The sequence below is a fragment of the Meleagris gallopavo genome, chromosome 1 (genome assembly GCF_000146605.3).
Source record: "Meleagris gallopavo isolate NT-WF06-2002-E0010 breed Aviagen turkey brand Nicholas breeding stock chromosome 1, Turkey_5.1, whole genome shotgun sequence".
Taxonomy (NCBI): Eukaryota; Metazoa; Chordata; class Aves; order Galliformes; family Phasianidae; genus Meleagris; species Meleagris gallopavo.
The window spans coordinates 78,305,505-78,319,222 of NC_015011.2; the positions used below are offsets into that span (position 1 = coordinate 78,305,505).

The 13,718-nt window shown below is 43.3% G+C and overlaps 1 protein-coding gene across 1 annotated transcript in view; it reads right to left on the minus strand.

Annotated features, from left to right (window-relative positions):
• Window positions 1–318: 318 nt before the first annotated feature.
• ATP1A1 (ATPase Na+/K+ transporting subunit alpha 1) overlaps window positions 319–13,718 on the minus strand; it is a 25,791-nt gene continuing 12,391 nt past the window's right edge. The window contains exons 10-23 of the mRNA XM_010719100.3: window positions 11,980–12,089; window positions 11,409–11,543; window positions 10,684–10,876; window positions 10,017–10,192; window positions 9,367–9,503; window positions 7,498–7,648; window positions 6,817–6,985; window positions 6,050–6,204; window positions 5,569–5,692; window positions 4,676–4,821; window positions 4,420–4,550; window positions 3,770–3,871; window positions 2,588–2,679; window positions 319–2,115 (exon numbers count right to left, since the gene is read on the minus strand). Of these exons, the coding sequence (XP_010717402.1) occupies window positions 2,087–2,115; window positions 2,588–2,679; window positions 3,770–3,871; window positions 4,420–4,550; window positions 4,676–4,821; window positions 5,569–5,692; window positions 6,050–6,204; window positions 6,817–6,985; window positions 7,498–7,648; window positions 9,367–9,503; window positions 10,017–10,192; window positions 10,684–10,876; window positions 11,409–11,543; window positions 11,980–12,089 (1,850 nt within the window). The 3' untranslated portion in view covers window positions 319–2,086. The remainder of the gene's footprint in view (window positions 2,116–2,587; window positions 2,680–3,769; window positions 3,872–4,419; window positions 4,551–4,675; window positions 4,822–5,568; window positions 5,693–6,049; window positions 6,205–6,816; window positions 6,986–7,497; window positions 7,649–9,366; window positions 9,504–10,016; window positions 10,193–10,683; window positions 10,877–11,408; window positions 11,544–11,979; window positions 12,090–13,718) is intronic.

Here is a 13,718-nt window from a genome sequence, read left to right on the forward strand (position 1 = left end):
TTATATGCTCCCTTCAAGTACTGGAAGGCCACACTAACCAGTGGTTGCTCTATGCTTGGCTCCAGCGCAGTTTTCTTTCAGGAGCTCACAATTAGGACTTGACAAAAAGAGCAGGGAACCCAAGATAGCCCCTGGACTGGTGGTGTCCACCCTCCATCCTAGTTGTAGATATTCATACCTTAGCTCAACAATGCCAATCTGACCACACACTGATGCACGTGTGCATTAATCAATAGCCAAACCTCCAGTTGTCCCTTCTCACCTACATGTTTTATTGAGAGCCCCACTCCTAGAGGTGTTGAACGCTGAAACACCAGGGAAGGAAGAACAGGTTCCTTCTTTATTTTTGACAGCATCAGATAACAAGGCACATTTTGCAATTTCTTTGAAATAGGACTCGGAGGAAGTCTCGGGGACTAACCAAAAAGTTCAAGCAGGTGTAACATGTGGATGGAGCAAGTGTCATTTCTGCCTCATTACTCCATCATCAGCAGAGCCAGCAAGAGATCCCCCTTCTTCCTTCCTCCCTTTAGTACAGCTCATCTCCCAGTTAGCATCACCTCGGCCACAATTGTTGGCACTGTTGGCATGGGTAGACTCAGACAGATTGAGGACATTTTTCCCCCCGTACATAATCTTCAAGTAAGAGTTCCACTTTAGATAATCTAAGACAAATTACACTGTTAAACTTTCAGCTTCTTACTTTCTACCTCCCTAACTTCCTTTTGTACTCTCAGAGCTGCTTGCAAGTCTACAGTATACAGGAGATAAGTGATGGAGCTTTAAAACAAGAAAAAAGCCAGGAAAGATAATGATAACATATGAGTTTTAACCACAGATCCTTTCAGTGCTGTGGTTTACTGCAAATCTTTGCAGAGGCAGATGCATACCCAACAGAACCAGCAGTTCAGGAACATGATTGAGAGCCAGAAGAACCTTCACATGGCTTAAGCACAATGACAGAAGTAATATGAAGACCTCGAGATGCTGACCGTCCCTGTGCAAAAGGTCACACCTCCCACTGAGCTCTCAGCAGCAAACCATACAAGCATTAACACTTATATCAAAATATATGGCAAATAGCTGGAAATGCAGAGTGGAATAGCACAACCCACTCTAGCTCAAATCTCAGACAAGAAGTGTCTTATAACAGTAGTGCTTTACTCAAACCATCATGATGAGTCTCGCAATTTTGCGAAATATTGAAATATTGAGAGTATGACTTCTTCCACATTCTCAGTCTACTCAGAGGAAGAAACACTGAGAGCTAGGACTAGACAGCTCTGAGAACAGAACAGACACAAGAGAGGGAAATAGAAAGCTCTGCAAGATAGGTAGGGCATGAAGCTGGAGTCTCCACTGAGACACAAAGCCTGTAGCAGTAGGGCAAGCAGCATGCTGGTACATGCTCAGACCAGCAAGTGCATGCAACATGCCCCATTCTAAACCCAACAAGCAGATACTTAGCCAGAGCAGATACTTAGCCTCCAGCATTTTGCATTTGATGCTAGAGATAGAAGGCAGAAGTTCCTTCCAGAAAACAGCCAAGATACACAGTTACAGAGACCAGGAACATTCCTGTGCTTAAGGTACTGGCATGCAACTGGTTGCAAGAGTTTGTCCTGTTAGGCAGTGAGCTACAGCATGGAAGCTTCACATGCTGTCTCCAGCTATAAAAATGGGAAGCCAAGGCTAAAAGCACATAGAGTTAGCACCACACCCCTGAGCCAGTTTATGCCTTGAGGAAAAACGTCTGCCTACAACAATATGGGGGCATCCTCTTATAATCCATATTTATTCGTAAAAATCCATATATAAAATCTTCTGTTTCCTTTTACAAAAGCAAAGGCAGATGAGCCTACTCAATCTCTAACCTCCATGGACTGATGGTCTGACACTTCCCCCCCACCCTGTTCCTCCCCCTTGCTTTCTCCTCCAGTCCATGTTTCTTCATGCTTCCTTCAGTTTCAGGTCCAATTCTGCACTTGCAAAGATGAAGTACACACATACACTCACACACACTCACACACACAGAGGAGATGGAGAGGTGGTGTGGGCTGTGCGTGGAATGCTCTACAGGCGCTTTTTAGTAGTAGGTCTCTCTTTCCACCCAACCTAAAAGAGAAAGTAAGGAGCAGTTAGTCTTAAGGCTGACAGAGAAAGTTCACAACAGCTACTTTCAGCCTCTGAAAACTCGCACTGTAATCCTGTGCTAGAAAGGGACCTGGTCATATAACAGAAACCCTTTCCAGAGTGTTCATGTGATGCAGCTTTCAAATCTTGTTCTGACTTTCTAAAACCACCCAAGCATTGATCTTTCCACTTAGTGAAGTGTATTGATACTTCCATATACTCAAGGAAGAGACAGAAAGACAGAGTCCTGAATTTGAACCAACCACACTTCATGTTGGAAACACGCTAGCAAACCTCCAAGGTGGAAAGAACTGCCTTGCAGCCCACTGCAGAATAAGCAGCTCAAGCTGGGCAAAGAAGGGAGAACAGCAATACACCCTTATGTGGTGCTCAGTACCGGGGGTCCCTGAGAAGAAGAGGTGGGAGAAAAAACAGACCAACAACACATGCTTACCACCAGGGTTGCGTCTGATAATGAGCTTTCTGATTTCATCATAGAGGAATATGAGGAGGGAGTACGGGAAGGCACAGAACCACCAGGTTGGCCTGTTTGGGAGAAGAGACAGTGAAAACACAGACAATGGAGATGCTTTTTGCCTAGCAGAGCTATAAAACGATGGCACAGAAGAATGTAGATCTTGAAGGCAGGCAAGCATCAGCTTGCCAGCATCCCCATTCCCACAAGACTGTGGCTCAGTGAGAACCCTCCAGGCCAAGAATTACCACCTTCTTGTTGCAATAGGTTAATCCACTTTTGCATATTCATTCCAAGACAAGGTGGGTCACAGCATCTTTGTTCAGCTCTGTACCAGGGCCTCCCCACCTACTAATCCAGCTACATTTCCTCTCAGTACATGTAACCTTTGTACCCATGGCCTTGCTCAAACTGCACTGGTTTCCCTTATGACTTATAAGTGTTATCATCCAGCTGCCGCAGGCACTGGGCAGATGCCAGCTTTCTTGTTAGGAAATGCTAACACTTCAAACTCCAAACAACGCTTCTGAATGGAACAAAACATACCAGGAGTTTTTGCCATCAGGATTTCATGAAAGTTAAGTGACAGGACTGTTCAAAGTTTGTTCAAGACTAAACTCTGCCATGAAGTTTTGCAATGCTGTTGGGCAACAGTCAAGATGCTGGCACTCTCTCAACCATTAGGAAAGTTACTACGCATCAACTGATCCATCTGCACTTATGGGGTAGCCTGTTTCAGAAGACTTTGTGCAAATTCTTTGGAAGGCACAAAATGTCATGACCATTTAGTAAAGAAGAGATACTTGGCTTATGTTTTCTAGCCAATTGAATTGCTTTCTTTGGAGGTGCAGTTCCTCACCCCTTAGAATACTACCATATAAGTACAAGAGCAGCTGCATGACAATACTAATATAGAGGTTATGCTGCTAGTTATTAAGGGAGAGTTTGCAGTTCAGTGCCCCTTAAGTATTCCACAGACAGTAAAGGAAAGCAAATCTCTAGGGTGTCACACTGTAACAGAAGTTCACTCGTTCCCTCCAGCCTGAGTTCTTCTGTGTTAAGAGTTGGTTTCGTGTTCTGTAAGTACTCTTAGTAATTTCCCCACTTAACACTATTGTTCTGTGGTGTAGCCTGTTGCACAAGCAGCAGGATGCAACTTACTTGAGAGGGTACATCCTTAAAGCAACATCCATCCCAGGGCAGTAGGACAGAAAAGCAGCTAGAGCAGTCTCCTCAAAGAGACCAAATATTAGGATCTTGTTCCTAGGAGAAGCAGGAAAGCAATCAGGGACAAAATATTCTTGAGGATAGCATTCTAAAGCCCATTTAGTTAACCATATGGTAGTGAAGGGAGACAGGCATTTTGATCTAGGCCAGAAGTTCACTAGATGGAAACTATCAGGTGATCCAACCTGACGGCTTAGCTATCTGAAGGGTCTGTTATGACTCAAGAGAGTCTAATGCACAATAGTACCAGCCGTCAGTTGTCTTCATCAGAAGTTCAGAAAGCAGCTGGGATTCACCAGATAAAGACTTCAGCTGCTTTGCCACCACAAAAAATTGCTGTGCTGGAATATCCCCCCGGCCACTGTCATTTGAGGTGAGCTAGCTTCCCCACTAACACCACTTCATTTTGGCTCAGCCTGGCAGACTGCAGCAGATCATATGAAAGATACTTAATTCCTCTTTCATCCATTATCAAGGCGCAAAACTGCTTAAGACTTATATACCAAGATCCCACTGCTGGGATGAAGAATTAGAATGCCATGCCTTGTAGTCCCACTCTAAATCCTCCAGATAGCCCCACTTACTTCATTCCCTGCTGGAAAACAGAGTTCCTTCGGGTCTTACAAATAATCAAGTCTGCCCACTGCACAACCACAATGCTGACAAAGAAGGCTGTATGGCAAGTGAATTCCACAATTTTCCTCTGTTCAAAGGTCTAAGAAATAGATGAAGTAGAGAGGAATTTGTTTAGACATGGTGCTTTTACTCTGGTGTGAACACTAAGTCCAGCAGACATTAGTTTTCTGGCTGATGGCCTCTGAACTGTGCCTCCAAACATACCCATTGCTGTCCGTAGCTGTCTTCAACATCATTAATCCATCGGTCATCCCACTGAAGTCTAATCCCTACTAGCCCAGAAGGCCAGAACCCGTTCTCTGCCATAATTACAAAATAGGTGAAGAAACCTCCAAGGGCCTGGATCATACCTGAACAGATAAAAAGTGGAATAAAACCAATGAACCAACTGCTCAGTGCAATTGTAACAGAAAGCAGTTTGTTGGAGACCTCAACCACTTTCTGAAATTCAGTCTCAAGTGAGTCATAGAAGTAGTTCACAGTAACATCAAACTCAACTGCAACTCTTACTGAGCACTTCTTGCTCCCAACTTTGTACAAAGTTGCTTCTGTTCTGCTCTGTGCTGCAAAGGACAGCAGATAAAACTCCCTTTGTATTCTCATTTAGCCTCACCCAAACCAACCTTTGCAGAAGACAGTCAAGAAGGTTCCCAAGGTCTGCTGCAATTAAGCATGAGCTCCTATCCTGTGAACCGGGCATGTCTCTGTAGTCGCTTTTAATCAAGGCTCCTAATACTGCATGTTTAGGGATATGCTGGAGAGAATCCTTTACTTCTAATTAAACTAACAATGAGATCTATGTTCTTGCTAAACAAGTCTGAACCAGAGGAGAGCTGGTTGTCAGCCAGCTCCTTTACAGCGCTATGCAATTAAATAAAATTACTGTGAAAGCAATTCAAGGGATCACACTGCACAAGCTACCGCTATGTGCTGTGGGGGCAGAATCAGAGCAAGATCTCAACAGCCTGAGGTCCTGGTTTATGCAGCCCAAACCTCAACCCTACCAAAATAAGCAGAACAGTCACCGACTCAGGAGGGTGCATAACCCTTGCTACCACTAAGTCCAGGTCAGTGTCAGAGAAAACAGACCGGCTTACCAATTTGCCCATAGGCCATGCTGATCAGCCTTTCATTCACCAGCTTGTCTGTTTTGGGATTTCTCGGCTGCCTCTTCATGATGTCACTCTCTGCTTGCTCATACGCCAAGGAGATAGCAGGGACCTTTGGAGATGGCATAAGACTGTTAAAACCACTTCTGCTCGACAGTGTACGTGCCATCCCTGCCTCACATTTTTTGCCTGAGAAAGAGTACTGCCCAAAACAAAACCCCCTAGATTTAGGTGAGGGCCTCCCCACTCTTCCACCCTCCCCATTCCGTCCTTACAAGGAACAGGATGCTCAGATGTGATGAGTCAGTAAGTATTCAGTTGTAGTGTATAATATAGTATCACGTGTTATAATCTGAGCACTAAAGAAAACTGCATATTAACATTTTCCTTCTACTTTTTTTTTTTTTTTAGGGTACTAGAAACCCACATTCTTTTTGAAGACAAAAAAAAAAAAAAAAAAGGCATTCACCATGTCAGTGCCCAAGTCAATGCAGAGGATGGTGACTGTTCCCAGTGGGAGAGGTATGTTTGCAATGATGAAGATCAGGAAAGGTGTGATTTCAGGAATGTTACTGGTCAAGGTGTAAGCAATGGACTTCTTCAGATTATCAAAGATCAGGCGCCCTGAGGCAGGGAAAAGACAAGCATAACCCTTGCTTAGCAGTAGATCACAGGCAGCTTCAGTGGTAAAAACAAAAAGTAAAATGCTACTGCAATAACCTGAAGAGTTCTTATGCACTTAAGGGCACTCTACAAGGTAGCAAGGCCTGTGTACATCAAGCATGTCATCACCTATACGAAATACTATTTTCTGGTTATGACAATCCTTGTACGCAAGGTTCACTGCATACAACAGTGTGTTATTAAGTCTTGCTTTCTGGAGATCAAACAAGAGCTCTGAAAGTTCCCCTTCTTCTGCTCCTCTTTAAAGAGCTATTACTACTGAGAGGAAAACATGTCAGATCCTTGCCAGAGACCACTGCAGAGACATAGTGACAAGTCAGAGCAACAAAATAGTTATTGTCACCTAATTGCTTCCCACTGCTAGCTATCCTGAAATGTAGTGCTGATTCCAGGGAAAGAAAGACAATTTAAAGAAGGGAAGTCCCTCTCCCTCCTTCAAAACACTTGTCGTGGAGGCAAGATTCAGTAGAGACAAACTCTCCAGGAATTTCTATTTCAGAAGGAATCAGTAACACTGCTGACGTGCCCCCACAACTGCAGTTATGAACTCACCTTCTTCAACCCCAGTGACAATAGAGGCAAAGTTATCATCCAACAGAATCATGTCAGCTGCCTGCTTGGAGACATCTGAGCCAGCAATACCCATAGCAACACCAATGTCTGCTTTCTTCAAGGCTGGGGAATCATTCACACCATCACCTGTGACTGCTACAATGGCACCCTAGTCACAAAGAGAAAAAGGCAAAGACTGGAAGCCTTTATATAACATTTGGGGCTAGAGGAAGTTTGTCTTCCAAGAGATAAAGCATACAAAACATTCCACTGTTATGAAGAGACAGCTGTTTCTCCTTGTCCTCATCCCACACCTTTTAGGTTCTTAGATCAGGCTCATCAGAAAACCACACTGCTCCTTCCAAGGAGATGCTGGAAGAATTACAGCCATGTTGACCCCACCTCTCCCAAGTACTTCCAAGGCATTTAAGTGTACTGACAACAGTGCTAGGATCAGAAGAAAGTTTCAGCACTAACTGTGCATCTGTAAGCTTGTATATGTACACACTGTGAAACAGCCTCAAGTCTGCTGTGGAAGACTGAGAAGACTGAGGTCTAGTCCTGGCCCTTTATCTGAGGGCAACTAAGCCATACTACTTCAGGAAGCACACTGTTTGGCAATTTATGTGCATATCTGGAGATTTTTTTTTTTTATAAAATCCTTGGTCTCCTGTCTCTTACCTGGCGCTGACAGCCTTCCACAATTATAAGCTTCTGCTGAGGAGATGTCCTGGCAAAGACAATTTCTGTATGGTGAAGCAGGATATCATCCAGTTGCTCACTAGTCATGTCTTTTAAATCAGAGCCATGAACAACACATGCCTTAGCATCCCTGCAATCAAAAGGCAAGATGATGTTTTATGTCAAATTAAGCTTCCTCATTAGTTGTGTTTGTCCCATAAAGCTATGGCTTTTCAGTGCTCTGGGTAAAGATCAAATCCCTGCTGTGTCCAACTAAACACCAGTCTAGGCAGCCTCTGCATGGAAGTCTAATGCTCCAAGTTTAATGACAAATGGGCAACACAAGGCAGAAGACAACAAGGCAGTATCAAACAGACAAAACCCCATAAGCAATCTAATTATTTCTGTGGGGTTTTTTTTTGTTTTTTTTAAAGGCATCAAGGCATGCACAGGTTCTCTCCTGTTCCCTCTGTATCTCTGCAAGAAAGGAATCCAGGGCTCAGGCAACTGTCTTCTGCAGGCAATCTTTTTTCCAACAGACTGATCTACATTTGGCTCTTCAGGGAGGTCACGCTAAGCCTGTGCAGTCTATTTTACTCTCTTCAGCAACAAAAGCAGATGTTATATTTAGACTAGTTTAGCACCCTGCACAGTGGAACAAAATACTATCTCTAATCCAGTATACCATCCCTTATTGGTCAAGGGGACTGTCACGCAGCTAGTGACGTCAGGCAGTTTAGACAGGAAAATTACTTCCCCATCCTTACAGGCTGCTGTTGATATGCTCAGTCACACAGCCTACCAATCACCAGCCTGCATTGCCAGGCTGTGAAGTTACCTTCAATACAGGGAGAAGTCAGCCACAATACTCATCTTCCCTCAGCATCCCACAGGTTGTCTCTGTTCACAGTTCAAAAGCTACATGGCAGTCCAACCCAAACACAGGCTGGGTCAAGCTAAGCAACAGAGACAGACCAGCCTTCCTAAAACAGCCCACTTATGTCAAAGCACATTTTCTTAGGCCACCTCAGTTCTGCACTAGGCCACGACAGCACGCTTTAACCCCTAAGAACTCCATCTTCACACTTATCCTTCTTGTTGCTGGTCAGTAGCTACTATTCCTCCAGTCAGCCCAAGTGCTGCTCTGTTTGCTCACCTGCAGTCAGATCCAGCACAACCTGAGAGCAAGGGCTTGGAGTCATCAAGTTCAGTGTTTTAACTTTTCTCTCAACAGTATAAAAAAAGTTAAGCCAACTTTACTTTTTGTAGTCACTACGCAAACTAAATCGGCTACTAAATGAATTATTTCCTCCTGCCAGATTTTTCTCCAAAAACCTTTAAGTTATTTCCCTAAAGAACCTTGATTAAGTATTTGTTTGGGGGGGACAAAAGACAGCTTAACCTCTACTAGTAAAACTGAAATCACAGGAATGAATACATTGTTTCAGGTCTGCAGCCTCACTGCTCAAAATAGCCCCTAGATAGCCATCTTTCTTCCCCCATGCCTCTATCTACCCTATTCCTTTCTGCCCAGCACACAGCTTGTGCTCTCCATCCAGTCACAGGGTTCTTTCCCCCAACTAGGGAACAGATCATAGGCAGCTACAGCACTGAAAAAGGAAGAAACTGATGGAGTTTTCCATGTAGGGCTTACTCCTAACTACTTCCCAGGCATAAGAGAGACATACATTCAAGACATCGTTGTGCATTCTTCACATAACTCATGTGAAATATTGAAGAGCCACAACATGCTCAGCTAGCAGAAGTCAAGCTTTTTGTGTCTGAGGAGAGATGCTAAGAGATTACCCAAGGCAAGGAGATAAGCAAACGCTTAATCCTTTGAAAAGCTTTAGCTTTCCCCATCAGTACCTCGGGTTGACCTGGCTGACAGGAATGTTGAGTCGAGCAGCAATATCTTCCACCGTTTCATTGCCTTCAGAGATGATACCAACACCCTTGGCAATGGCTTTGGCTGTGATCGGATGGTCTCCAGTAACCATGATAACCTGGAACACAGACTGCTGTGAAAGCCTTGCCTAGAGCAGCACTGCCCAACAGACAGAATTCTTTCAGAATGAAGAAAGCATACAGCTTCTGTTCCATAAGCGAGTCTTGGCACACAGCAAGCCTGAATACAGGCACACATTACTGTGTTATCTATTTAAGAGAGCCAGATAATCCCGAGTCAACGTATCTCCAGTTCATTTTCCAATTCATGCTTTTTGCTCCTTCATCTCAATACTGTGGTATGTACAGAACACACCTGAGCCAAATCACACGTTCTGGGACACCAGAGCATTGGCAAACACCACCCTCCAAGTTTGGAATCTAGCTTTTTTTTTTTAATTAGTAATATACAACACTTAAATTTAACTTGGCAGTGAAACCTGAAGTAGCACTGGTTAGAACTTGACCAATAATTCCCTTCATCCACATCACAGCCTCTTACAGATTATGGAAAGCCCTTCATATCCACAGGTTTAAAGCAAAGCATTTCTCATAGCCCAAGAAGCAGCTACCTTAATCCCAGCACTCCTGCATTTGCCAACAGCATCTGGCACAGCAGCGCGAGGAGGATCAATCATAGACATCAATCCTACAAAGCAGAGTTTTTCTACAGGAAAGTTTACTTCATCTGTGTCAAACTGGAAGCCTTCAGGGAACTGGTCATCAGGCAGAGCCAAGTGACAGAATCCTGCAACACATCAAAACCCATGTTTATTCTGTTCCTACCTATTGGGAAGCAGATAGAGTGAACACTTATTGCTTCTACAAACAGAAGAGCAATAACAACAGGACAGTGCCAGAGGTTTAGTCAGGGCTATTGAGACAGCAGTCATGCTTATATTCTGATAACTAATAGCTGTTGCTAGGTACCCAGACACAGCACGGTTCACATGCAGTGGAGCAAGTCTAATATCATGTAACCCCATGGATACTGAAGGTCCTAAGTATTTTACTTCATTTTGAACCAGGCAACCCAGCTGCTAGGCAAGAAAAGACCCTGCAGACTGCTTTTTAGATTAAAGGCAAAAGGCAGGGTTGCTCCTAAACGAATTGCTGAAATGACCTTTCTCAGCACTATGGTTACACTGCAGGAATGAAGTACAACGCTCCACCTAATCAATGGTGACTGCACAGGAATGTGAGGGACAAGTCTTTATTATCAAAGCTGTTTTTCCTTACCCAGTACTCTCTCCCCAAGACCCCCCAGCTCAAGGTAGGCATTCTGAAAAGAATCTTTCATTTCCTCATCCAAGGGTTGCACTTTCCCATGAATAAGAATGCTGTCGCAGCGATCCAAGATCCTCTCTGGAGCTCCCTTCATCACCAGCAAGTAACGAGATTCTGATGGATTTGCATTCTTATGGATAGACAGCTAGGTCAGAAAAAAAAAGAAAATTTTTAGACATGTACTGCAAATACCATGAGTAATAACCATTACTTAGTGCCTTGGAACTACAGTAGATCAAGGCTGTGACTTTCTGCTCTACCTTTCATCCAGCCACACCTTAGGGAATTGTGCAAAGTAAGGTACATCTACATAGTATTTAACAATACCATATAACCACAGATGCAGCAAATGCCTTTAGAATTTTAGTTTCACCTGTAAGATCACTTCCCTGTACTTCACTGATACTCCCAGATCCATGTTCTTTCATTCTCTGTGCACCATTGCTGCACAGGTAGAAAACATGTCTGATCTTCCAACAGCTGACACCTTAGTGCCAAAGCAGCTCCAGAAGCTCTTACACTGGAGCTAGGCATGTTTCACTAGCTTTATAGACTTGAGCAGCCTACAAGCAGTAACAGTTAGACAAGATTCTGACATTAAGATTTTTGAAGTGATCTGCACACAAACTTGCTTAAGCACTTCACAAAGTGTCTTCCCCCATAGAGGACATGCTTACCTGGTACTTATTGGTAGAGTTAAACGGTATTTCCACCACTTTGGGATATCTTTCTCTCATTTCTTTGACAGAACCACAGCACAATTCAATGCATTTCAGAAGTGCAGATTCAGAGGCATCTCCTGCTACTGCTCTCTGAGGAAAAAGAATTATTAAAGGGTACGTTCCTGTGAACTCACCACAGAAGGCACAACATATCAATAATATATATTTTTTTTAAAGTACATTCATCTCAGCCCAGTCCCAGCTTCTATGTAAGAGAGCAAGTAGACAGTAGAAACTGCCTAGGAAAGCTTTCTGGTCTTCCCTGCTCTGATTGAAGTATCTGATCCTGCTCGAGCTGCAGTTACTAGTAGATGGCTAGACAAAGTGTCTTTCTAGCTTCATTCCCTCCACACATTGCAAATCTCCTAGAGTGTTAGGCCTCAGAAGAGATCAAGAGTGGCAGAAGCCTCTAGTTTGAAGTTCCTTGTGACTTGTGAAATTTAATCTCAATACCATTAATGCAAAAATGGGGGGAGGGGGAAAAGGGAGGGGAAGAGCAGGACAATTGTTTCTTTCAGGAACTTACCTTAAGAATTGGTACATTTTCCTGGTTGGCCTGAAATACAGCACGGTTGCAGAGACCTGCAACTCTAGACAAAGCAGTCCAAGTAGCTGAACTCTTGTCGAAGGAAGCACCTGAAAGCAGAGGAAGAGTATGATCAACCAAAATAACCTACAAATTCAACACTCTAGAAGAGTAACAGCAAAAGTATTTATCTCAGAAACAGGAGACTCATCCAGAGCCCATTAGCTCACAACAGCTACTTCATTTTCCCATCCCTATCTTAAGTAAGGGATACCAGATCCCTCTTCGGGTTGTCTCATTTTATTAATCACCCAGGAAGTAGACGGAACAGCCCCCGCAGGAACAATTTAAGTACAAAGACACTGCTTTTCCCAAGCCTCGAGTTGGCTTCAAGAGAGATGAACAGTTAACTGATAAGTCAATGTATTTTCCATTAAGAGAAGCCTTCTATGTTTATTTCTACTGCAGCCAAGCCAACCATTTCCAAGCCAAAACTGAATGCTTCCAAATAACACTTTATTTTTAGCTTACCACTTAGCACTAATGTTGAAGGCTAAAACCAACAAAATCAGCCTTAAGTAGTTTGGACAAGAACAATGTTTTGAGGTGACTGGGGTAGGGGTCAGGGAGCAGCAGTACCACTGCAAAAAGGTAATGCCAGCAATGTGTTGGAAGCACAATCTTTCAAAAGTATATGACAGCTAGGAGACTAATGAATTTGGTTGTATTAATCATAGTTTGGGAGAGATAAGTACCTCTTAAATTTACAGCATGCTGAGATTTCAAATTCTTTACCAAGAAGTTCCTTCAAGAGACTGATAAGTCTTAGAACCACTTAATTCATTATTACCATAATCACGATGATCTAGGAAAACTTTTGGTCAAGGGTAGCTGTTTACCTCACCATGGGAAGTTTCAGTCCACATCCCTGATAATGACTTGAGACTGGACACAACACCTCTCCTGTCCACCCTTACAAAGACTGCCTCATCACTAAAGAAAAGTACATTTTGGCAGAAATAATTCAGTACTGTCAAGTACAGAATAGCAAGCCTGTTCTGTATGTAGAAATAAGTGGTCAGCCCCTTATTGTAGAATGGCTCAGGTTGGAAGGGACCTTTTAAGCCCATCTTGTTCCAATCCCCTGTAATTGGCAAGGTTGCCACCAACAAGATCAGGCTGCCCCCAGGACCCCATCCCAACCTGGCTTTGAACATCTCCAGGAATGGGGCATAAAGATCTGCTGGCAGTGGTGGGATTCAAGCCCGCACACCCAAAGGGACTGGACACTTAATCCAGCACTTTAGACAGCCCAGCCATGCTACCATCCTTCAAATTCCAAACAAACAAACAAAAAAACCTTATTGATAAAAAAGCAGCTATGGATTGTTGGTTTTTTTTTTTTCCCCTCCTTTTTATGGACTTCTGTAATCAGTTGATAGATTAAACCATATGCATTTAGTCTTCTAGTTTGTCTGGGTCACACTGAATGAAGAGGAATTTTCTTGGGCCACATATGAAGTATACAGTACAGTTACTGTATCTAAGTAACAAACTTTTTATTTCTCACTAAAACAACAAATAAAAAAAATGGTAATAAGAACAAAGCTAGCATGTTGGAAATACATGGATTAAACAGAACTGTAGCATAGTGCAGAAGTTTCTACAGGTTACCCAAAACCTTTCAGTGCTTATTGTAGACCGTATTAGAAGCCCCCTGCATCAGGAGCTAGAGCTTA